This window comes from Hyperolius riggenbachi, chromosome 6 (assembly GCF_040937935.1).
Source record: "Hyperolius riggenbachi isolate aHypRig1 chromosome 6, aHypRig1.pri, whole genome shotgun sequence".
Lineage (NCBI taxonomy): Eukaryota > Metazoa > Chordata > Amphibia > Anura > Hyperoliidae > Hyperolius > Hyperolius riggenbachi.
Window position 1 is genome coordinate 14,353,458 of NC_090651.1, and position 26,460 is coordinate 14,379,917.

General features: G+C 40.3%; 1 protein-coding gene across 6 annotated transcripts in view; it reads left to right on the forward strand.

The window, feature by feature from the left end:
• PRDM16 (PR/SET domain 16) overlaps positions 1 to 26,460 on the forward strand; it is an 805,072-nt gene that overhangs the window by 702,122 nt on the left and 76,490 nt on the right. For 5 of the 6 annotated variants that reach the window (XM_068238856.1, XM_068238853.1, XM_068238857.1 and 2 more), the window contains one exon: positions 10,073 to 10,175. In XM_068238856.1, coding sequence (XP_068094957.1) covers positions 10,073 to 10,175 — 103 coding nt within the window. Of the gene's footprint in view, positions 1 to 5,253; positions 5,471 to 10,072; positions 10,176 to 26,460 lie in introns of those variants that run through there. The other variant, XM_068238858.1, reaches the window with a different exon arrangement.

The following is a 26,460-nucleotide window of genomic DNA, read 5'->3' on the forward strand; positions in this document are numbered from 1 at the left end:
TTTTTCCACTTTTCGCTTGAAGGGATACTGTATGGGGGTCGGGGGAAAATGAGTTGAAGTTACCCGGGACTTCTAATGGTCCCCCACAGACATCCTGTGCCCGCGCAGCCACTCCCCAATGCTCCGGACTCGCCTCTGGTTCACTTCTGGAATTTCAGACTTTAAAGTCTGAAAACGACTGCGCCTGCGTGGCCGTGTCCTCGCTCCCGCTGATGTCACCAGGAGCGCACGGTGCAGACACAGACCATACTGGGCCTGCGCAGTATGCTCCTGGTGACATCAGTGGGATCGAGGACATGGCAACGCAGGCGCAGTGGTTTTCAGACTTTAAAGTCTGAAATTCCAGAAGTGAACCAGAGGCGGGGCCGGAGCATCAGTGAGTGGCTGCGCGGGCACAGGATGTCTACGGGGGACCATTAGAAGCCCCGGGTAACTTCAACTCATTTTCCCCCGACCCACTACAGTGTCCCTTTAAGTTCCTCTTTAAAGTAAACTTGAAGTGAGGGATATGGAAGCTGCCATATTTATTTCCTGTTAAACAATACCAGTTGCCTGGCAGCCCTGCTGATCCACTGCCTCGAATACCCTTAGCCACAGCCCCTGAACAAGCATGCAGCAGATCATGTTCTCTGACTGAAGTGTGACTGGATTAGCTGCATGCTTGTTTCAGGTGTGTGATTCAGACACTACTGATGCCAGAAATATCAGCAGGACGGCTGGGAAATTGGTATTGTTTAAAAGGAAATAAATATGTCGGCCTCCTTATCCCTCTTGCTTCAAGTTCTCCTTAACTGCCCTTGCATGAAGTGTTGTTTAATCTGTTATCATTTTTCGTAAACTTTGTATCCTCCCCACCTCAACAACTCGCAGTCTCTTTTTACTGAACAGAGTTGAAACCATAGAGGAGGCTTTCTCAACCAGGGTTCCTTGAGGACTCTGCAGGGGTTCCTTGGCATTTTCCCCCATCGTGGGGGAAGTATAATAGAGCACATTATAGTAGGTGGTACTGTAACAAGAAGCACTAAATTGGGGGCTCAGGAGACGGTATAATGAGTGACAGTGTAATGGGGGTAGTGGAATAAATAGCCACACCTACTTTTAAAGACCACGCCTCCTGCAAAATAAATGCAGGGGTTCCTCGAGATCCAAAAGCTATTTGCAGGGTTCCTTCAGGGTAAAAAGGTTGAGAAAGGCTGCCATAGAGGGATTGTCCTGGGCATTTGCAGAAGGCCCAGGGCCATGGAGCGCCCGGGCCCAGCTGTCTTGCCCCCTGTCTGCCCATTACAACCTGTACAGTGCCCTCTCCAAAACAGGTATTCTATTGACCGCTCTTGTTAATGGTGGGATGTTTTCTTTGACTGGTGGGATTGGTGGCCGCACTGTTAAAGGAAGGGAGATCATGATGATTACACATATTTAACTCCTGGCAGACAGACCCCCCCCAGCAACGTAGGACACTGCAGAGCTGGGGGGCATTATTGTATGGCTCTTCAACCATGTTTTGCCGGGTGCCCCCATGACTTGTAGTTATACCCCTGTCTTTGACCACAATTTAACCTTTAGCCTCTGTACATATTTCACCCCCCTCCCCCTAACTAGGTTAATGGCAGACTGCTCTCAGTAGAGACTTCTTCGATGACCACTACATCACTTCATCATTGTACTTACTTTTATTTATCCATCCACTCAGTCAAATCCTTTTCAGTTATAACGTTTGCTCGCCCGCATCACTTTCTGTCCATGTTCCGCCAGGCTCAGTCCTTGGACCTGTGCTCATCTCTCTTTATACCTCCTTCCTTGGCAATTTTCCTTGGCCTCCTCTGCAAATCTTTGCATTGGCTTTTTTTTTTCAACCCAGAATGTATTTAAAGCTTTGTTTAAATTACTCAATTGCTCTGCTCCCACTTATTTTCAAACTTATCATTAAATAAACACAACTACCCTCTTTGTTCCTTCAGCGACCTCCTCCATTGGAAAGTCCTCTTCACCGTATGGGTCACAGTTTGCACTTGTTGAAGGCTTGCTTTCTTCTCTCTCTATTTGTTGCACTTTGCTGAGTTATATTTTGGCACATTTAAAAACAAAATTTGAGATGAGACCGTTATTTGTTAAATGACACAAATATGTTCAAAACATTTCAGTGGTCCTCCTCTTTGGTCTTTGGACACGCTTATGAATTCTGTAATGGAATATTTGGAAAATTTTAGAATACCCGCTGTATCGGGTATTGAAGAATATTCTTGCTTCTCACAGAATATGATACATGTTTTTGTTGAAATGTCATCACTGTGCTCCACATAAAAGGAACTAATAAGAAAGGTGAACACAAATGCACATATTGAAATACGATAACAGAGGCGCCAAGTAGAATAAAATTAGTTAAAACACTTCTTATTCAGGCAAACGAATTTTGGAGGGTGCAAAATCAGGTCATGAACCAAAATCGTTTGCCTGAAGAAGCGGGACTGTTACCTGTGAAACGCGTTGCACTTTTGGAGTTACTTATAAATGTTACTTTAGACTGTAAGTAACCTATCCATTGTCCGGCCTTTGTTTCAGAAGGGAGGTGAGTCCACCCACTTCCCCCTTTTTAACAATTTTAACTAATTTGATTCTACTTGGCGCCTCTGTTATCGTATTTCAATATTATCTAGTCCACCCTGGGTGAAGGGGTGTATCCCCATTTCCTTCTATCTACAGAGAGCGACTTTTTAAACCTGAGCGGGGTCGGGTTACAATTCTTCCCGCCGGCCTGTCCAGTGGTTGCCTTTGTGGCGACCCGTCCTTGTGAGTATAATCATCTCATTTATTCACAACAGATCTCTCCATATTAACATACTGCACCATATTGGGCTCTCGGTTTCTCCCCCATTTTTCAAACAAATGCACATGTTGTTTTCAATATATTACTTAGGAGATTCATTATTATGCATGGAATCTAAGGACGGTCAATGTGATGCAAAAAATTCCGAGTTGATGCGTTTCCAAGATGCATACATTTTCCTTAATTAGCATCAACTCATAATTATTAGAATCTGATTGACCATCGGTAATGATTGCATGATCACTAATATACGCGTAAATACATATAACTGAAATGCGCTACAAAAGCAAGTCCAAAAATCGCCATGTTGTGTAGGCCAAAGAACACACCCCAACAGCATAAATACATAACGAAATTCAGAATTAATCTCGAAAGACAGAAGTAAAAAAGAAGAGCACTGTGAAAGCACTGATGAAAATTTACATTTTTCTTTCCAATTAACTGTCTTTGTGGTCATCTTGTTTGCATCTTAAGTTTAGATATAGGGACATTTTCTTGAATTTCAGTTTTATATTGAGTAGTATTAAAATTAATGCATACTTTTATTTATCATCACTATCATCAAAATGACTTTGCGATTATTTTCTAAGTTGATTTTTTCACCTTTGGACCTTATGCCCAAATTGGACAACGCGACTTTAAAAAAAAAAAAAAAAAGTCATGTTATCAAACGTCTTTTTCACTTACTATTGATGTCTCTTAATTTTCAAATCAATGTAATGATTGTTTTGACATAAGGTGTAATTTGTCTTCTGCTAGTTTTTTTGTCTTTTTTTTTTACCCTTTTTAACCAATTTTCTTCCACGTCTGGGAAGGAGTGTGGAGCGTTTACACAGAGTAAAGTTTATTGTTTTATTTAAGTGCTTGTTCACTGCATTAGTAAAAAGCAGCTAGGCTTTAGCTGGTCTGCTCTGGGTTACGATGCCCTGATCAAGGCAAGTGCTTTGGCAAACATATGGGGCATTTTCAGACCTAAATAATCAATTAACATTAAAGCCTCTCTTTTGTTTGTAGAGATGACAGGTGAAACGTGAAATCTATAGATAACAAAGTTCCATTTTCAATCCTTTTATGATCAGGCTATTGAGCAAAGCTATATGACATCAATAAAGTCATGCATTTTGCTTCCTCTGCTCTTACCCCCATATCCCAGAAACCATGAAATTATATTAGCCAAACCGATCTTTTGGTTATTTAGTCTCTTTTATTTTTGTATTTGCAGACCATTTGCCACTGCCTAGGCTTAAATCAACTGTACAAACGCAGATTAGATTTTACACAGGGGTGACCACGATATAGCTATTAAAGTTGTGTATATATATCTTGTATAATTGAAGTAGCCTTTATTTAATAATAGCTCTTTTGATACAGGCGCCAGGCACAAGTCAAGGGGTTGATGGTCAGAGTGGCATTGTATATTAAAAATGTATATATGGTATATACACCCTTTATATTTATATTAGAAGAAATATAATTTTATATACGTTTTGATCTGCTAATGTAGTGTTTAACAAGCACAAATATTGTTAAAATGTATATACATATTTATATGTATATATATATATATGTATATATATATATATATATATATATATATATATATATATATATATATATATATATATATATATATAGTTTCACTAGCCACTGGCATACAGTATTAATAATAATTATACTAATGTGACTAATCCAATCGAGTGATACATTTAATAATTTATTTGCATTTGCTCTAATTATTTATGTTGTGAAAAATACATATTTAGCAGAAACTTCTTAATACTTGAGGCATCTGCAATAAACATCTTAGAAATCAATTAATGCACGCCTACAATACAGGCTCATCGCTCCATACATCAGGTTTTCATCCTGCAACATGTACAAAGTTGAGTATTTTCTTCTAAAGATCAAATATCTTCTAATACATTGCTGCTATGCTAGGTGTAAATTCTTTAAACTAAGAGGGAAAAAAAATAATAAAAAAAATATCTATATACCTTCAGTCCCCTTTTCTTCCCTTTAAGATCTACTTTATTAAATAAGCTAAGCGGAAATTATAAAAGTATGTGGATGTATGTGTATTATTTACTTCAGGATAACTGCAGAGAGCTTTTCGACCCTTGAGCCAATTGTGTTTGGTTTGCACAAGAATGCAAAAATTTATCAACAGTTTGAAAACTTGGACTGAGCGTGAGGAAGGAGAGAGAAAAAAAAACTTTCTTTCCTCTTGATTTTCAGCTTGTTGTAGACTCTGATACAGACATAATATTGGGAGGGTCTCTAGAGAGATGAGATTAGGGGGAGTGTCTGTAGCCGGGATCTCAAACCATTGAGAGAGTCGGATAATCTGCTATGAAACCCCACCTCGGGAAAGATAAAGTGATGATGCAAAAGGCTAGGATAGTTCAGGCACTATCTCTAGGCCTGGCACACACACACACACACATACACACACACATACACACACATACATGCATACACAGACACACACACAGACATACACTTACATCGTGCCTTGTGTGTGTGTGTCTCACCAATGCATGAAGGATGGTGTTTGCTACTAATACATCAGACACTGGAATAGTAGCAGATTGGAGAGCCCTTGACACTGAGGTCTCTGAACTGGTGCACCTTACACAAAGGAAAAAGGTTAGACATGTTTTCTGTTTGTTCCGTCACTTTTCCACGTTTTGTTCCCTTTTCTGTTTATCTCCTGTTTACTGCTTGGACTTGGCAAAGTTCTCTCCACTCACTTCTTCCCAAGACGTTCCTCCTGCTTCTAGAGTTGGGGGGACAGCTTGTTCTTAAACAATGTATGTCTTTATATTTTTTTTCTCTTGTATGTGATTTATTTTTATGATTTAACAAGCTTTGTAAAATTAAGTTGAATAACTACGGTTAGAAGTGAACGTGCTTTAAAGGGAGCAGATCAGCAGGTTTGGTGTGGGGAGACAGGCGATCTGTAGGTAGAGAGCGCTCCCCAGTGGACAGACTCACACTCGCTAGCAGTGCATTCACCGTGCAACGTGCAGTACAACTGTCTTGTCAATTTCTGTAAATACTATAAATATATGTATATTGAGATTGTGAAAGCAATTTGTTTTGGCTTCTGTGATATTTTTTCTTATATGGGGATTCAGGGCAATGCTTTACAGCTTGCTGAAAAGTTTAATATCCTGATATATTGGAACACAATGGTGAAATGAGATTTGTACTACAAGAAAATTCTGTAAGCCTGAAAATAAAAATATTTAATAAAAAGTTATATATATATATATATATATATATATATATATATATATATATATATATATCTCAGGGCCTCATCAATCCAACTACACGTTAATATAAAATGAAACAGTCTATGTTTAGGTCATTGAGCAGATCACATAAAACCGATCACATAACCGAAGCAGGACTAATTTAAAGATATTCTAATTTGTTGGATGCATAAATGGCTTCCTTTTTTTACGCATGTTTAGATATACAAGTTTTATAATTTGTGTATTTTTAACATGTTTTATATTTTAATATAAAAATATGTTAAATGCATATTGCCCAATCTCCTACAGGATAAAATGCCAGCTTTTAGTAATATATAGAACTGTTGGCTAAAACCTACAGCCATTGTCATGACCGACATTTAATGTGAAACACCTAAGAGACATTCTGCATTACGGCAAGATTGCTGGAGAAGCTGAAGACTGGAGGTAGCAGGATCTAAAGATAAAAATTAAACTGCTAATTTTAGCATTTCACAAAAGCGATTCGACTTCCTATATGAAATGATCTGTCTTGTTTGATTAAAATCTGAATTCCAGAACACCTTACACAGAACACCGCATGTCTATAATTAATACATGTCTTGCAGCATTTGCTTAAAGATCATTTAAGTGGTGGTGCCTGTAATTGTACCATTTCTACACTTAAGTGGTGATTCCTATATATCTCTCTTGTTAAACAATATGGACATTTTTGTTTAAATTTTGGTGGGGTTCGGGTGTAGAATTGATTTTATGTGCTGATTTTTGTGCATCTTATTTTTTTCATTTGTGTTTAATAGTCAATGTTTTTTAGAGGGTTTTACATCTAATTTACACAATACAATTATTTTATTAGCGTCAACCACCATTCATATTACAAACTTTGACAGATGGGTTAGTCATATTATTAAAATAACGCATTTGTAGTTTATTATACAATTATCAGTAATTTACAGTAATAATCCAAGTAGCATTTTAGATATGTTTTCACAACTGTGGGCTTTATAAACCTTTTCTATACTGTTAGCATATTTCCTACTAACAATAACCAAGCTTAGGCAACGGACAGAGGTTCGTGATCATTACAATACGTTGCATTGATAAAGGAATGCTTTAAAAGTTTGGTTTATTAAAAGTCCCGTGAGTTGCTGTTTGTGTCATATTGAGCAGTGAATACTGAGTAATATAATATTGCTGCCTTCAACACTGTTACAATTGACCAGCTAGCTATGTCTATCTGAAGGCTAGCTTGCACACACCTAATGATCCTGTGTGGAATAATGGTATTGCCTTATAGTCAATTGTGTCTTAATAGAGGAACAAACTATTGAAATATTTCAATGAGGAATTTGTCTTTTATCATGGACTACTTTGTTTCACATTGAAATTAATATTTTAATTTAATATTCTGGACTAGAAATGTTATGTTTACAGCAATTTATTTGGTAGTGTCGTTTTTGGCAGTGTTTTCCAGTACGTACAAATGCAATTTATAGTTCAAATTATTAAACATGAGTACCCCTTGAGTCTGGCTGAGGTCCCCTTGACAGAGCAGTGTTGGGAGGGGGGGGGGGGGTTGAGAAATCTTACCTTCTAGACAACCCTCCACCCCCAAATCCACAAGCTATTAATATACTTTGCAACATTGGGGGGGGGGGGGGTGCAACATATGGGATATGCTCAATCCATGGATCATATGAATAATATTATACTCATAATGGTAATCATTATGTTGCTTTAAGTTACTACATTGTTTTTTTTCTTACATTTCTGCTATTTTTTTTAATAAACAATAGGTTTATTTTCCTGTAAGCCACATGTTTTCAGAATGGCCCTATCAAACACTGTATAAAAATACTAAGTAGTATGGCTGAAAGCCAAGTGTTAAAAAGAAAAGAAAATGTGTAAGATCTGTTTATTTATGTGTCTTTAGATTCTCGATTTTGCTTGTTTTCTCCTTGCCTGTTGTTTACTTATTGGTTGCCTCCAATATCCTGCACCTGTGGGGGTAACACTGTCCCTGAAGTCTTTTAGACTGGTCATACAGTAGTTATGAAGCAGGGCATATGGACGACAGGGCAGGCTCTGTTTTGGTTTAAATTTCACACCTGGTAGAGATATTGTACAGTATTAGGTTGACAGTGCCATGAAACATATGAAATTTTTGGGCATTCTGTAGATCTTAATTAACCCTTCACATTTCACAAATTCCACTGACAGTTTGCAGTTTTTCCACTAGACTATGTTTTTGTTTTGTTTTATGTGCCACAGCGAATAGTTTTTAAAAAGGTTAACGTGGTGAATGATAGGAGCAGGTGTAAGAGGTGTTAATTACAGGAGTTTATTATTCCGCTAAGACATAAAATACAGCAAATCCACTGTTGGCAACACCAATAAGTATCCGACTGTATTGAGAAATAGATCAATGCGTTTGTCACCTCTGCCACATGGTCTAGAGTAACAAAAGAAGCTAAAAACGTTTTAAATGAGGCCTTTATTTTATTTACTTATTGTTTGTTTGCTTAAACGCCACAAACCATTTTCTTCTATTTTACACATGCAAAAAAAAATTAAAATAAAATAACAAAAATAACTCTGAAAGTTAAGTGGATTTGTCACATGAAAACACATTATTTGCTCAGACTTTATTTTAGTTGCATTGCACCAGACAGGTTTTGTAGCATGTGGTCTGTTTTGTTTTTTATGAGCTGTTTAGCCATTTTATATAAATATATGATTGTTGCCATTGTTGATGCTGCATTTTACATTGCTATGATTTTAAATGGTGTTTACCTTCCATGTTTCCAACTGCAAAGTACAAAAAATGGCAGGCAAGCGGGGCTTATGGTACGTTTTTTAAAAAAAATACCATTTACAAGCCTCATCTGGATGTTAGTATATTTGCTACAGTCGTTGGCTTCTGAGCAAATGTATGAAAACCACTAAGGATTCCTTTGGAACACATGTATTCCTACTTAAAACCGAGCGGCAGTGTCCCTCGAAGGAACCTGCCCATTTCTGAAATGCTGTTGGTTTCCCCCTTCCTTCAGATGCGTTGCAGCCCCTTGTCACATTTTAGCGCACTGCAATTTATTTACGAAAATTATTGAAGTCATTCAGTGACCCCCGGTCCTTTATATGATATTAAAGAGCATTCTGGGCTGTTTTAAGATGTAGTGGGTGTGCGGTGTGTATTTCTTTTTTATGTTAACACTATAACTGGAATATCGCCCAACCTTAGGCTTTGCCAGAATTTTTTTCCCACTACACATTGCTCTGACTTGTATACCTAACCATTAAAAATTTCAACACTCAATTTTAAGCTGTACATATTGCTTTAACCCTTGCACAGGAAAAAAAAATGGCCTGTGCATCTAGCAAAATCATTTGTTACCAATTAAAGACCTTTCTGCAGTCAGAATTGGATCAGTTCTACGAATGATGTAACTATGGGTTAGATACGTTATATGGGAATAAAAGTAACTGTATTATGAGTACTCCTAAATAAAGAAAACATGTTACATTTGCTCCATATCTTCTGATATGTGTTCTGTGTAAAAAGTGCCGCAACAGTTTATTTTTAGCCACGATCAAAGGATCAAGGAACGCGCCACCTGTGTCCAACATATCATAGTTCCCGGAGGATAAACAGCCATGTTTGTTGTGTCGCAATGATTTTTGAGTTTTAGTGTACAACATGGACAATGAATACACCGTGGACGATTATCTTTTTACACCAAAGTATGAACTAGCATAGATTTGACTGTACAGTAGTTGCCCATTTTTTGCCATACCAATGTAAGACAGCACTCTATTTGCAAAGCTTCTCGTAAAATAGGTACTAAATAGAGTAGAAAAAAAATGTCCTTTCAAGAGACCAGCCACTTTTAATGACTGACCAAAGCCATTTTAATGCCATTTGACATGCAACCTACACAAAAGCACCTACTGCAAGTCTAAATTTCTTTGTGTCTTTTTTTCGTTGTAGCTTTTTTATAAAGTTATCAAAGATATTGAGCCTGGAGAAGAACTGTTGGTTTATATGAAGGAGGGAAATATTTCCCTTGGAAGCATGCCACCGAACCTGGAAGGTAAGCCAAACGTTACGTAGATAAAGTCTAGCTGTAAAAATTAGGGAAAAAAATTCCGCACTCCATATGACTGTGTGTCATCATTGTGAAAAATACAGAAATGCTACATTTTAAGGCGATGGTGAATTCCATGTTGTGCTGCCTACGTAATCGCTGGCAAGAAGTATTTGCTAATACGCCTAGTAACCCACTTTTCCATCATCTCTTCCCAAATAAAAATTCCTCGACTAACGTGTCCATACTAACTAACATGCAAGACCTCAAATCTTTTGGGTGCACTAATTTTTAGGCATAACTTTTGACTGATGTAGGTTAGGTTTAAATATCTCCTCATGAAACTGTAACCTAACATGTTCATCATTTTAATGGATTTGCTTGTGATACGGACATTTATGAGTCTTGACCCTAACCTTGAAGCCATTGTTCATATTGACCTAATTCAGTAGCCATTGTTCTTCAGGCCCTTCATGATCCTGTCATGGTGTGCATTTACTATCTGTACCTTATACTGTAACTGTACAGCATAATCATTGTCCTGAATTTCTAAATTATTATTGTTTAGTATTGACATAACGCCAACATCTTCTGCAGCACTGTGCAGAGTACATAGTCATGTCACTTAACTCTCCCTCAGATGGGCTCACAATCTAATCCTACCATAGTCATTTGGGTTGTGTATGTATGGTGTAGTGTATATATCCACGGATGAGCAGAAACTACGCCAGTGCGAATTTACGCATCGTAGTTCGTAGGTGAAGTTTCAAAACTACGCTTACAAATTTACACATAGCGAAGTACCGCTACGCGTAGCTTACGCCTACTATGCGTAGTTAACATGTGTATTGCGTAGTGAACTACAAATGCGTTACTCGCGTCTAATTTTCCGTGTGCGATTGTATGCTTACAAACGTACGCATTGGAAAGGGGAATGTACGCATAGAAGAGTTCCCGGTATATGCATTTAACGAGGAATTATTACGTAACATTTTCTGCATGCGGGCATAAGCATCCGCATACACTACGCATCGCACTACGTGTAATTGCGTATTTTAACGTGTAGTCTACGAAATGCATACGAAGCCAATATTTGATTTCAAAGCAGCAGTTTGTCGAAGCATAATTGCGTAAAACTACGCGTAGTTCCAGCGTAGCGTCGTTGGCTGACTACGACCATCCCTATAGTCTAGGGTCAATTTAGGGTGAAGCCAATTAACTTACCTGTATGTTTTTGGGATGTGTGAGGAAACCAGAGTGCCCGGAGGAAACCCACACAGACACGAGGAGAACATACAAACTCCATGCAGATAAATAAATCTTTACTACATCGTTATTTAGACATTTTGACATGGGGCTTGTTGTCTTTATATTTATTTATTTTTATTTTTTTAGAGAAGTTAAAAAATAAATCACTCAAGTTTTTCTGTTTAGAAAAAAATTAGTTTTAAGGTCATTCATGTCACCTTTATCAGACAACTTGACCTTCATTAGTATATCAGCTCTCTCTATCATTTGTTGCTTCATGTATGTCTTTCACAGACTCGCCCACCCTCTAAAGAAGTTGGTTTTGCGACCCTTCCTGTAGTCCAAATATTTTTGTTTTATCACATTGTTGATGAGTTTACTCCTAGCCACAGGGTGCTGCACATATTTGCTATTTGAAACAGTCTTTCCTAGTTAAGAAAGCATACAATGTAAACATTATGTTCAGTGGTGGTTCATAGACATCGATGCGAAACAGTTGTTCAAACAAGATAAGGCTCCTATTTTTGAAAAGTGAAGAATCCTTTTTCGACCCACTGAATATTAAAGAATGTATTTGTTGGTATTTTGTAGCCATACTTGTACGTGCTGTGATGATTCAGCTTACTTGAAATCAATTGTGCCCCTCGTGTTGTTTCAGGGGTAGCACCTATGTGGCATTTCAATAAAGTACTCTTTTAAAAAAAAAATCATAATGAATTGTAAGGCATGCCTAGATTTCGATGTCCTGTATCCAAAGTGCTTTTATTTTTTGGACATTTTCCCTTACCTATATTATGGTGATTTGTGTGCTGCCAGATTGAAAAATTCCATCACATATGCAGCGAAATCAGGGATAGACATTGTGGGAAGAGGATTTAGCCGACCTAATGGATTTGAAACCTAATGCATGGAGTACTAAAGGGATATAGATCCAACCTGCAGTGTGTTGGCAGAGGATGCTGAAAAAAAATAGTACTCTTGGAACAGGACTTGGAATAGGACTGGGCCCAATGTTAAGATCCTATATATACACACAAGAATATCATGGATTAGAGAGTTTTAGGATTTAATTGAATGTAAATAAGTAGATCATTGGACAGAATACAATGCTTTTATGCTAATGCAGGCCCAATGGCGATCCTCTCTGCCATTAGATCAATAACAAAGAAGACTGTTTAAAGAGAACCTGTACTGAGTAAAAATATTTAAAATAAACACATGAGGTAACTTCAAATGAACATTGCATAGTTACCTCGCCATCATTTCCTCTCAGAAGCTCACCATTTTCTTCTGACAACGATCCCTTCCAGTTCTGACAATATTTTGTCAGATCTGAAATATATCAGTTGCTGTAGGTAAAATATCAGTTGCTGTCAGTTATAGCTGAGCGAAAAACTGATGTACCAGGTAACGTCCATGTTTCCCTATGGCTCAAGTGGGCGATGTTACAGTTTAACTGTGTGCTGACCAGAAAGATGTTATGGGTAATGGCCATTTTCAAAATGGAGGACGGAAAATTCCCTTGATCACAGTTAACAAACAGGACGCGGAACAGGAGAAAGACACTGAGGAGTAGACTACATGGAAGGTAAGTATGACTTGTGTATACTTATTTTGACTTTTAATTTTCAGTTCAGGTTTTCTTTAAGTCAGGCTGATTAAATTATGTGTCTTTGTTGGACTTTCCGGACTTGCCACCATGCTTGAAATGTTGCATAGGCATGTGCAATTAGTATGCTAGTGGCCCAAAGTTGTATAATCTTACTTAGATTTATGCAATTGAAGAAAAAGATCCGGGCACCAGATGCTTTGCTAAGAACCCAATGTTTATTTCATCCCCACCATAGACAGATACAAACACCAAGGCAAAGGCCTGACAGCTGTTTCACAAGCAACCACTTGCTTCCTCAGAGACCAAAAGCTGAGGAAGCCAGCAGTTGCTTGCGAAACAGCTGTCAGGCCTTTGCCTTGGTGTTTGTATCGGTCTGTGGTGGGTATTAAATAAACGGTGGAATCATTGCAGCACATCTGGCACCCAAATCTTTTTCTTCAATTGCATACAGTTGGTTTCTCAACCAGAGGCACAGTGAGTTATCCACCAACCCCTTCTGGAGATCTTGGCATCTAGTGCCGATCATCTTTCTCTATAACTTGCTTAGATTTATATTTTAATCCTCTGAGCATATGTCCATCTAGTTGGTGAATAGGATAACTTTCCATCACCCTTTATGCCGCTAAATGGCGGTACTACCTTGCTGTACTAGTGCACTGGTTTGATGCATAGCTAGGACACTGTCTGTATGCAATGTGTCTCCCTGTGTGTTGATTTCCCCCAAGTACTACAATGGCTTCCCTCACAATGGTTTCTAGAATGCAGAAGGAACATTAGATTGTAGTGTGTTGAAGGAACATCAGATTGTAGGATGTAGATGAAATATGAGCTTGTTGGGTGTAGCAGATTGCAGTGGTTAGCACTCTCTCCTGGCAGCGCTGGTTCCCCAGTTCGAAATCCCAACCAGGGCACTATCTGTACAGAGTTTGTATGTTCTCACTGTGTCCGTGTCGGTTTCCTCTGGGCACTCTGTATGTTTTTGGGATGTGTGAGGAAACCAAATAAGTTAATTGGCTACTCCCTAAAATGTACCCTAAACTATGATAGACAGATGACCATGGTAGTGATTAGATTGTGAGCCCCTCTGAGGCGCAGTTCAGTGACAAGACTATATACTCTGTACAGCGCTGTGGAAGATGTTAGAACTATATAAATACTAAGTAATAATAATACAAAATAATAACATTAGATTGTAAAATGTAGAGGGAACACAAATTGTAGGATGTGAACGGACATCAGCTTGTAGGATGTGGAAGGGACATCAGATTGTTGGATATAGAAGAAACATGAGGTTTTTGGATTCGGAATGGACTTCAGATTGTAGAAGGAACATTAGATTGTAGGCTGTAGAAGAAACATGAGATTGTTGGATGTGGAATGGACATCAGATTGTAGGTTGTAGAATGTAGAAGGAACATTAGAGTGTAGGATGTAGAAGAGACATCAGGTAGTAGGATGTAGAAGAAACTTCAAATTGTTGGCTGTGGAAGGGACTTCAGATTGTAGAATATAGAAGCAATATTAGAGTGTAGGCTGTAGAAGGAACATCAGATTGTAGGATGTAGAAGGAACATCAGATTGTAGGATGTAGAAGGAACATCAGATTGTAGGATGTAGAAGGAACATCAGATTGTAGGATGTAGAAGGAACATCAGATTGTAGGATGTAGCAGGACATCATATTGTACGATGTAGAAGGGATCAGGTTGTGGGATGTAGAAGGAACTTCAGATTGTAGGGTTTAGAAGAAGCATCAGATTGTAGCACTTAGAGGGTAAAGCAGATTGTATGATTTAGAAGAGAAGTCCAATTGTGGTATATAAAAGAGAAATTGGGATGTAAGGACGTGGGATGTGGAAGGGGCATTAGATCATAGGATGTAGAAGAGACATCTGTTTGTAGGATGCAAAAGGGACATCTGATTGTATGATGTGGAAGGGATATTGGATTGTAGGATCCAGAAAGGACATTAGATTATAGAATGTAGAACAATCATTAGATTATAGGTTGTAGAAAATACATCAGACTGTAGGATGTCAAAGGGTGATCAGATTGCGGCAATCCTCATCATCCACAGTAGGTTCCCTCTCTTATTAGAGACACAGCCAGCCACTTTCACAAGAGGTTAGATTTATGATATTACAGAAGACTATTGCCCAAACAACGCTTTCCCAGCTGGCCATGGGAAAGACTGCTACGGAGTAAAAAGGAGCCACTCAATGACCACTAGTGGTCTACAGGCTACACTATGAGGCCCTCTGATCTCAATACAGCTTTGCCAAACCGGAACAAGGCAATGGCTGATCATCCATAACATGTTGGGAATGTAAGACAGTCAGATTCTGCTTAAACAGCATCTAAATTCGGTCTATTTCAAACTCCGCAGCTACCAAATAATATAAAATGTCTCCAGAAATACATATTTGCAAATGTAGCCAGATATGCCTTGCTTACATTCAGCAATATCATCCCATGGTGCATCAAATCGGCAACCAAAACTGGAAAGCTCCTAAAAAAAGAAAGGCTGCAGACTAGAAAGACAGTGGTGTAAATCAGGCTCTGGGGAGCACAAATCCAGCCTAGTCCATCACCTCAAACAATACCAAGAAGCATTAACCAAGAAAAAAATCAGACTTCACCTGGCAAAAAATATCTACGGCCAAGAACAGAGTTCTTTCTCACAGTGGAAACACTCTGCAATCCTTCATGCCTTAAACGCCCAACCACATTCTCCAGGGAACGATATTAAGAATGCTCAGCCGTCTTCACTAACAAAGTGTCTGCCATCCGTGCCAGCATTATACCAATGACATTAATGGACCCTAGGACTTTGCATGTGCCTATTGTCGTACGACCATGGCAAGTCTTTTACACTCTGAGTGAGGAAGATGTTGGTGTTCCTATCCAAAGCCTCTGCCCTACTACCTGTGACCTGGATCCCAGCCGAATTGGTTCCTTAATGCAGTCCTCAGAGCTGATAAGACCAGCACTACACAAAATAACTCAGTGCTCCTTGCAAAGTGGACTGTACCCAGAGGCACTAAAGAAAGCAATCATAAAACCCCTCTTGAAAAAACCACCACTGGATCCTGATTCTGTGGCCAACTACAGACCTGTGGCGAAATTACCATTCTTGTCAAAAGTTTTTGAGAAAACAGTTGCCAACCAGCTAGAAGCCAGGCTTACAGATAACATATTTCAGTCAGGATTCAGGAATAGGCACAGCACTGAAACCGCACTTGTCCAAGTAATGATAGATCTACTTACAGCAGGAGACAAGGGTGAGTGCTCAATTCTGATTCTTGTCTGCAGCTTTTGACATCGTGGATCATAAAATATTAATTAGTGATCCAAGAAATGCTGCGATCTAAGGACTGTTCTCAGCTGGTTTCAGTCCTTTCTATCTGGCAGGACACAGCTAGTATGCCTTGAAACCCACTATTCTAATCCAGTGCCACTTGCCTATGGCGTCCCACAGGGTTTTGTGCTATCACCCTTACTCTTTGCAGTCTACAAACTCCCAGTGGGCAACATAGTCCAGAACTTTGACCTAGAATACCATTGTTACTCAGACGACACATAGCTGTATCTGTCTTTCAAGCCTGGCACACAAGGCCCATCAGCATCCATCAATGCATGTCAAGTAGAATTACAAAACTGGATGAACACCAGCTGGTTGAGGCTGACAGACGTGTTGGTGGTAGGCAGTCCACACATGAAGGATAAAGTCCAAAAGTCTCCCCACTTCAAACTAGCAATTGGGGGAATGGGGTGCAGTATAAGACTGAAAGTGATCCTGGGTGGAAAGCTAACACTCAGACAGCAGGTATGAACTGCCATCAAATCCTCATTCTTCCATCTGACAGATATAGTGAGAATTAAACACCTTATCCCAGCTGAAGACCTACCTGCCCTGGTTCATGCATTTGTATCCTCCCGCCTAGACTACTGCAACACTCTGTTCATCGGATCTACAGAAAAGGTTCTGCGCCCCTTACAGCTAGTACAGAATGCTGCAGCCAGACTCCTAGCCAATGCCCCCCGCAGCTCACACATCACCCCAGTACTGCAAACTCTTCACTGGTTGCCAGTAAAATGGAGAATCCATTGTAAGATCTGCCTGCTGACTTTCAAGGCTCTAAACCACATGGGACCCAAGTACATAGCGGATCTATTGGAACTATGTGCCCCTCCATGTGAATGTGGTTATTACCAGGATCCACTTGAGAACATTTGGTGCACAGGCCTTTTCCTATGCAGCACCTACTCTATGGAACTCTCTTCCACAATCCGTGTGAAGGGCTCCTTCTTTGGACAGCTTTAAGAATAGGCTAAAAACCCTACTTTTCCTGGGCTTTTGAGAATGCAGAGTCACAGCATTTTGAGCCCCCAGGGGGGAAAGGGCTATACAAATATAATTAACTTCTGGCAAATGACCCCATTTTCCATACAGACAGTTTAGGCCCCGTTTTGATAATTCATAATAAAATGCAACATGTCACCTTTAAAAAATAAATTACTAGGCCTCTTAATTTGTCCACTTAACCTGAAAAAAAACAGGAACCGGTTTGAAGGCTTCTTCTAAAAGCAGAAGGGACGAAATGACTCTGTGTTAAACATACTGCTATTTTTTTCCCCCTACAAATAAATACCTCTTCGCCCGGTTAAACTGTGAATTGCACATGAAAGCAAATGCAGAAATGTTCTGCACAAAGATAATTATCACAAAAAAAAAAAATCTTTTATGCCAACCCCAGCCAAATGCACTAGACCCCTTATCTCTGCTGGAATTTTGAGTAGGGTTCTTGAACTCCTCTGAGACTCTATTCTGGTAGATTAGCATGTAGATGCTATATAATTGCTTTCCCCTCGGTTCTTCTGAAAGCTATTAGGAGCTGATTTATTTTTGCAGTAACATTCCTCTATTGTCCCGCGTGTTGCTGATGGAACTTTAGATAGAAGGTTGTGGCAGCCACAGATCTGACAAATAAGTCCCTTCGCAGTAGCAAGATCTTTTTATTTGTTACGAGATATTTAAGGACAAACCTGCTCCTTTCTGCTCTGAAGTTCCCATTGTGCTCTGAAGAATCACTTTCTGAATGGGCTTAAAGGTACCTGAAAATGAATTGTCCTGGCATGAAACCCGGGAGCAAAGAATCCAAGAAGTCCATTTCAGCTGCATCATTTTAATCTTCAGCCTTGTTTAATCTCTCTTCGAGGAAGTCAGTGGGGCAATTAGGTGACTAGGCTGCTGGAACCAAATTCCGATAGCTGTTTTGACGTTTTGCTAAGTTACATCAGATAGTATAAAGTAAATTGTATTTGTAGAAGTTAAAACTTAAAGAGCCACAGAAATGAAAGAAAAAAATTATGACAGAATGATTTGTATGTGTAGTACAGCTAAGAAATAAAACATTAGGAGCAGAGACAGAAGTCTAATATTGTTTTCAGTACAGGAAGAGTTAAAGTGAACCTCCAGACTAAAAATCGACTCAGCAGAACTGAAAAGGCTTGGGGTTCGATTCAGTAAACGGTGCTAACCCAGTTAGCACGCCTAAAGGCTTTGAGCGTGCTAACTAGGGTGCTAAGTAGTTAGCACATACAAACTACTTAGCACTGTAGTTAGCACCTGCAAACTTAGCACCGTAGTTAGCACTTAGCACATGCAAACTACTTAGCACTGTAGTTAGGACATGCAAACTACTACTTAACACCGTGCTAACTAGGGTGCTAAGCTCCATGGTTAGATACCCCTGGTCTTGCTAATTATGATCTTGTAAAGATAGAATATTTGGGAATTTAAAATCAATCTGAGCTCTATAAATTATGTGACAATTATTATATTATTGTTCCACAGTGATAATTGATGCTGAAGCTACTGTTGGAAAAGTTAGGAGGTGCACTGCTACACTGCATATTCTGTCATATGTTCCTTTTCTTTGTTGAATAAACACTGATTTTTAAAAATAAACCAGGGTGCTAAGTAGTTTACATGTGCTAACTACGGTGCTAAGTAGTTTGCATGTGCTGACTACTTAGCACGTGCAAAGCATGTTAGCACATGCGAGTGCGGCTGCGCAGCTCTAAGGCCAACCCCCGGATCCACGCTACTGTTACGTGATCGGGGGGTTGGCCTTAGAGCTGCGCAGCCGCACTTGCGGCTATGCGGACTGCGCAGCCGCGGGCAGCTCCGGCGGCCATCTTGGTACGGGCTGGGGAGCCCGACCCGGGCCGCGCGGTCAGGCACCGTTCGGGGGGCTGTTCGGCGGCGGGGACCAGGCGGAACGGCACGGAGGGCGCGAACGGCGTCCTCAGTGCCTTACAAGCTGATCCAGGTAGTTAACTTTTTTATTTTATTTTTTTTACTGTACTTGGCCTCGTAAGTCCTTTAAAGAGACGCTGAAGTCTCTAAAAAAAAACTTTTTTTAATTTAATAAATATGTTTAATACTTTATCCCTATCCCTCGTCTTTAACTAACTGTTTACTCTGATTAAACCTGACACTGAAACTGGCCTTGGTAGGTTTTGAGGCTCTATATCAATAGAGTCCTTGGGGCCCCATGTAAAACTCGCACTGGGGCCCCAAGCTCCTTAGTTACGCCACTGCTTTAAGTCATGCCTTTGTAGGTGTTCATTTTAGATGGCACAATGGCCCTTTTAGTCCATTCACTTTTTCTCCTGTTTTTTTCGCAAGTTACATTTTTAAAGTTTCATTCAAAGAAAAATTCCAGTTTCTTAGAAACCTTGTATTGCAAAAGATTGCTGTTTACACCTGAAACTAAAAAAAAAAAACTTATGATATACTATTTGTATGTGTAGTACAGATAAGGGATAGAATATTAGTAACAAGGAAAAGTCTCCTTTTTTCAGTTATATAGCTTTTTTATATATATAACATTCCATCATTCTTTCACAGTCGCAGTTTTAAAACCACACTCTGTCTTTTAAACTATAAAACAAAGCAGACATAATGACCATTTGAACTTTCCTGCAGTAAAACCTTATCTCTAGCTGTATCTCACTGTTTCTTGCCTGTGTAAGTGCTTCAGAAAACAGGACTGTATTTTAACCAAACAGTCAAACAGCTCAGAGAAGTTCTTTTGCATAAATGAAGTATTAACTCTTCCTGTACTGGAAAACAATATGAGACTCCTTTCTTTGCTACTAATGTTCTATTTCTTAGCTGTACTACACATACAATTTATAAGTTTATTTTCGCTTTAGTTTGCTTTAAAAACGGAAACATTTCATGACTCGGTTTAACTACCTTAAGACCGCTCCACGCCCATGGGCGTGGCCGCGGCGGCAGCCCCAGGACCACCTAACTCCGATTGGCGTCAAGTTCTGGGGCTGCAGTTTGCAGGAGATCGCGCGCAGGCTGCGCGTGCATCTCCTACTCGTGGGGGCGGAGCTCTGCCCCCTCTTCAGTCTCTCGGAAGACTGTTAGACGGCATAATCGCATGCGATCGCATGCGACGGCTGTCCCCAGTACAGCGCTGTACTGGGGAGAGCCGTGTGACACGGCTGTCCCCCTGGGGGACAAGCGAGCGATCGGCTCTCATAGGTAGAAGCCTATGGCAGCCAATCGCCAGGATTGACCGGCTGGGGGGTGGGAGGGTTAAAAAAAAAAAATAACATAAATATTGGTAAAAAAAAATAATAAACACTGGGAGGGACGATCAGACCCCACCAACAGAGAGCATGTGGTTTTTTAGTTAAAAGAAACCCGAGGTGTGAGACCTAGGGAAGCTGCCATATTTATTTCCTTTTAAACAATACCAGTTGCCTGTCTGCCCTGCTGTTTTTTCTGGTCAGTAGGGTTTAAATTACAGACCTAAAACAAGCATGCCGCTAACCCAATGCAGCAAAGGATCAGCAGGACAGCCGGGCAATGTGCATTATTTAAAAGGAAATAAACATGTCAGTCTCCAAAACCCTCTCATATCAAGTTCCCTTTAAACTGTAGGATCAACATAACATCCTAAGAAATTTTATGAAAGGTAATTTTTATGATGAACATTTTTAAAGAAAGACCCCTCCCTTTTTGACTCTTTGGTGAATTGCAATCCTAAGTAAATAAATAGATTTCCAAGGTAACTTTGTGCTGTCCAGAGAATGGGGGTGCTGAACATCATCGGTTGCCCCCTACCGCTGCTGCCCCTGTCCTACTATTTCCAGGCCAGTATAGCTATGTGCCAATGAGGGCAAGACCTGATCTGTCACTATAATCTATTAGCTGTATGACAGATATGTCAGTATTTTTTTTTTTTTTTTAAATCTATATGGCATCAGCTTCTTCCATAACGCTGCATCGGGGGTGTCAAACTCAATCCTAAAAGAGGCTAAAATCGAAAACATTGCATAAGTCATGGGCCAAATTGTTTAAGATAACATTTACTAAGCAGTCTGAAAAAAAGTGGTGTAACTAGTGACCGTGAGGGGGCCTGGATCCCGACTCCTCACCCTTCTGTAGAGTAGCGCAGGGGAGCAGTTTAATACTTGCTCCACTGCTTCTTCGGGTCACCTCTATTCTTCCAGACAGACACATATTCTGCATACCTCCGACTCCCAATGCATGTCACGTGATCAGGAGCTGGAGGTACGGAAGTATAGAGCGAAGAACTGAAGAAACCCTAATGCAGCACTGGGGAAGATGAATATTATTCTGTTTAACTACTCTGCTATGTGAGGAGAAGGCATCTGTGTGTTTTATCTGCCACAGGAGTGTTTTGATCCAAGGTGGGAGCACCTTGCTAATTTCGTAGGTGGGTCCCGTGGATGGTTGCTGCACCCAGGTGCAAATTCACAATATTTCAACCAGAAACACTGTTGTACTTTTACTTCTTATAATGATGCATAATTGAAGCTCTTGAGGGCCGCATTCGGCCTGTAGGCCTTGCGTTTGACACCTGTGCTATACAGAGAAGCAGCACATTATGATCTGACACTAGTGTCTTTAGGTGTAGGCCCGTAGGAGTATGTCATGTTGTGACTAGCCTCTAGAACTGTATGCTGTGATCTGTCTCTAACCTCTGTAGCTTTATTCTAGATCATTATGGCAATGGGATCCTCTCTGATTCAGTAAGCGTATGCCATGATTGGTTACAAGCCTCCATGGCAATATTGCAGCCTCTACTAGTAGGCTGGAGCACCCTTAGCCTGTCCCAAGTTATTTTGGCAAGATTTGGTCACAATAGTTGGAGCCTAAATTATAAAAAAAAAAAAAATTCAGGTTCTAGCAATAGCTAGACCTCGAAATTACCAGGGCTGTGGAGTCGGAGTCAAGAAGTTGGATTCTGAGCAGTTTTGGGTACCTGGAGTCAGACTCAGTGGTTTCATAAACTGAGGAGTCGGAGTTGGATGATTTTGGTACTAAATCCACAGCCATGGTAATCATTAGACTAAGGAGTCGGAGTCGAGGAGTCGGAAGCCATATTGGGTACCCGGAGTCGGAGTTGAAGTCGGACTCGGTGGTTTCATAAACTAAGGAGTAGGATGATTTTCGTACCGACTCCACAGCCCTGGAAATTACACAGCCAAGAGACAAATTAGCTAATCAGTTAGGGCGTTTTTCAACGTCTCCTTGCGCCCAAATGAATTGCAGCTGAATCATATGTACGCCTTGGCTACTAGCAGTTTACTTGCAGGTTTACAATACTGAGGCCACGCGTGTACTCTAACTCCAAGCATGGCCTTTTACTGTCAGTCAAACAGTAGGAATGCACATTCAGATTCCTCGAAAATCAGAAATCGGATTTCTGTGGAAATACTGCATTACTGCAACTCAATAATGTTAGCCCAATCGCACGTTGGACCAATCGGAGAATGCAGAGTCAACTCGGAAGTATTTGGCCAATCCGAGAATGCCCCAAATAAGACTTCTCAGGAATTGGAATTTCAGTGGAATCACAAATCGGCATTTCCGACCATTGATTAAGGGTCTATGGCCCATATGCATTTCTCGTTTTCACCTAGAAGATAATTTTTTATCTTCTCTTTAAAATACCTTTCCAGCACTTTGCAATTGAAAAAGTATCAAAAAAGCAGGTGAAAAGGTACTCTAAAAATATGTTGAGTACTTTTAAAGGTATTTTATGGGCTTGTGTGTCTTCCCCCCTCCTTCAATCAGCATAGCATTTGCATCAACTTCAAATTCATAGCATCTCATTGGCCCTTGCTAGTCATGACTTCGCCTTGAATATGGATTGCATGCTCGGATAAAAAGGTTCCCTCTACCCGTTTTTTTGTAACTTCTGTATATTTTATTAGGCAGCATTTATGTTACCTACCTTCATATTGGATAGATAGACCGAAGGATATAATTTTTTGTTGTAATTTGGGGCTCTCTTTATGTGATACACAGATAATTTTGTCATCCTCTCTGTATACTCGATCTAAACTTGGACTATCACCGATGAAACAAAAGGTTTTGTCTGCCTGGATGAGAAGGAGTCTTTATGAATAGTTATGAGCAGCACAATAGATGTGGTTGAAGTTTCTCAGCTGCTTAATTTAACTCCAGAGATCACCTAAGGGACGGAATTCCCATTATTGTACTTTTTGCTGGACTTCCTGTAGGGAAGTAATAATGAGCGCACAAAAGGAACTCCCGATGTCTCTTTCCTTATGAGCGTTTTGTAATGAACTTAATGTTCAGGCATAAATAAGTAGGTACACCTACATTTCATTAAAGAAAGAGCTCGCCCTTCTATATTTGCGGGAACAGAAATATTATTAAACTGCCGTAATCTGTCGTTTAGCGTTTAGTGAAACCAACGTCGTTACATTGTAGTGTTTATTTTACTGTCTAATGCACCTTTGTGAGCTTTTCTTATGGGACCTCGAGAGGTCGTAAATCATCAGCTGGTTTACATAATGGATTATTTAATGCCCTAAGGTGGATAATCATGTGAAAAAAGCTCCAGGAACTTAGCAGAAAATAAGATATTTAAAGTGCAACTTCTCTTAGCCATCCAAAATACATCTAAGGAGGATCAATAGTTCATATATTAACCCTCTGGGCGATACAATTATATCGCCCAGGAGGTGGCGCAGCACTATTTTTTTAAAATTTTTATTTTTTAAATCATGTAGCGAGCTCAGGGCTCGCTACATCATAGCCGCAGCGCAGCGGCATCCCCCCACCCACTCCGACCGCCTTCGGCGATCAGAGTAAGCAGGATATCCCGTTCAGAACAGGATTTCCTGCTGGGCTTCCCCGGTCGCCATGGCGACGGGGCGGGATGACGTCACCGACGTCATGACGTCAGAGGGAGTTCCGATCCACCCCTCAGCGCTGCCTGGCACTGATTGGCCAGGCTGCGCAAAGGGTCGGGGAGAGGGGGCTGCGCGGCACGGCAGGTAGCGGCGGATCGGCGGCGAGCGGAAGATACACGCAGCTAGCAAAGTGCTAGCTGCGTGTAACAAAAAAAAATTATGCAAATCGGCCCACCAGGGCCTGAGAACTCCTCCTGCGCGACATACCCCGAGCTCAGCTCGGGATTATCGCTCAGGAGGTTAATTGTATAATTCTCCCTCAAATTATTTATGCACAGCAAAGTACATTTGGAATGTAAGTAGGCGGGGCTGAAACCCAACTTGCTGTGCAGGAGCTGCTCTGCTCAGACATGTGTTTCCCAGACAGGAAATGCAGAATAAGAGGTACATTATCAGGTGTTCGTTTCATTAATTGTAAGGAGACTTCTATAGATCTCTAAAAATAAGTTCACTTAAGTTTATTACATCTCCTACTCAAAGTTTCTTTAAAACTGAGTAATGGTCTGAGTTCTCCTTTAGTACGAACATTGACCACTTCACCCCAAAGGCGTTTTTACCCTAATGGACAAGAGCGATTTTCACCTTTCAGTGCTCATCCCTTTCATTTGCCAATAGCTTCATCACTACTTCTCACAATGAAATGATCTATATCTTGTTTTTTTCACCACCAATTAGGCTTTTTGGGGTTGATATTTGTTTCAGTAATTACTTTATTTTCTATGCATTTTAAAGGGAAAAACAAGGAAAAAAATGAAAAAATACCCTTTCTCCAGTTGTATCCCCTATAATTTTAATATAAACACTGCTACTGTACATAAAACCCACACATTTTATCTGCCTATTTATCCTGGTTATCACAAGATTTTAATTATGTCCCTAGTACAAAGTATGGTGAAAATATAGTATTTGGAAATAAAGGTGTATTTCTTTGGTGTTTTTTTTTTCACTATTTTCACGCGCACGTGCGGGAGCGCGCACGCGCACAGCGACAGCAGCACTGTCTGACTAATAAAAAAAACATCCTGGAGCTATTAAGAGGCTCTAGCAGGACGTTTTTATAAGTCAGGTTGTCATTAAGTGGTTAAATTATACCAATATTTCCCTACATGCAGCTGGTTTTCAGTCCAGTAATCTTGCAGGTGTCCTTTAGGTGTCACCTGTGGCCGGGGCTGATGGCCAGCATAGACTTCGTGGCTGCAGAGACTGTTTTGGTGGTAGACCAGGTAACCGTCCATTATCTTTCTGATACTGAACATTTAACTGGCCCATTACTAGTAAATAGCAGATTAGATCTTGTCTATTATACATTGCACCACTGCCGATGTTCGCTTTGGGGCAGTGCAAATTCATAAGAATGTAATTTGTGTAGTCCTCCAGCATCAGCCCTAATGTGCTCCAATCGCCAATACATGTACAAAGAAATGGCATATCCAATAATGTAAGTCAAGTAGATACAAATAACTTCGAGTTGATGCAAATGTATGCACATTTTTACGCAAATTTATGCATCTTGAAAATGAACCAATCAAATCCTGCTGAGGTAAAATTTGATTGGTTAATTTTCAAGATGCATAAATGTGCATCAACTCGACGTCATTTGCATCTACTTGAGCATAACTAATATCCAATTAACCCTTTGGCAGCCAAATTAAGTAAAACTCTATTTTTCCTGCCCCTGGGAACGTGTGCCCTCCCCAGCATGGCAGGCTCATCAGGCGGAGCAGTGCTTTTCAGCGCTGCTAGATTTGGGCGCAGCCGGCGCCTCCATAGACTACAATAGGAATCACTCCTATTGAAGCGCTCAGTGAGTAACGTCGGCTCCGTCAGGAGACGGAGCCGAGGTTGCTTAAAAAACACAATAATTCGGCCTCCAGCAATCGCTGGAAGCCGAATTATTTCATTCCCCCACTATCCATGGCGGCCTGGAGGGGGAATAGTAATTAAAACGGCCCGGACTTGTGCAGAAGCAGGATCAGCCATATAGCGCTGTATCCTGCGCCCAAGTCTACCGACGCGGATTTCAAATGTACTTTCATCAGGGTATGTGGTGACTGGGTAGAGTGGGAGTACAGCAGGGAGCTCTCATACATGCCTGTCCAGACAGCTTCTCATACATGCCTGTCCAGACAGCCGGATCGGCTTCTTCTTCCTCCAC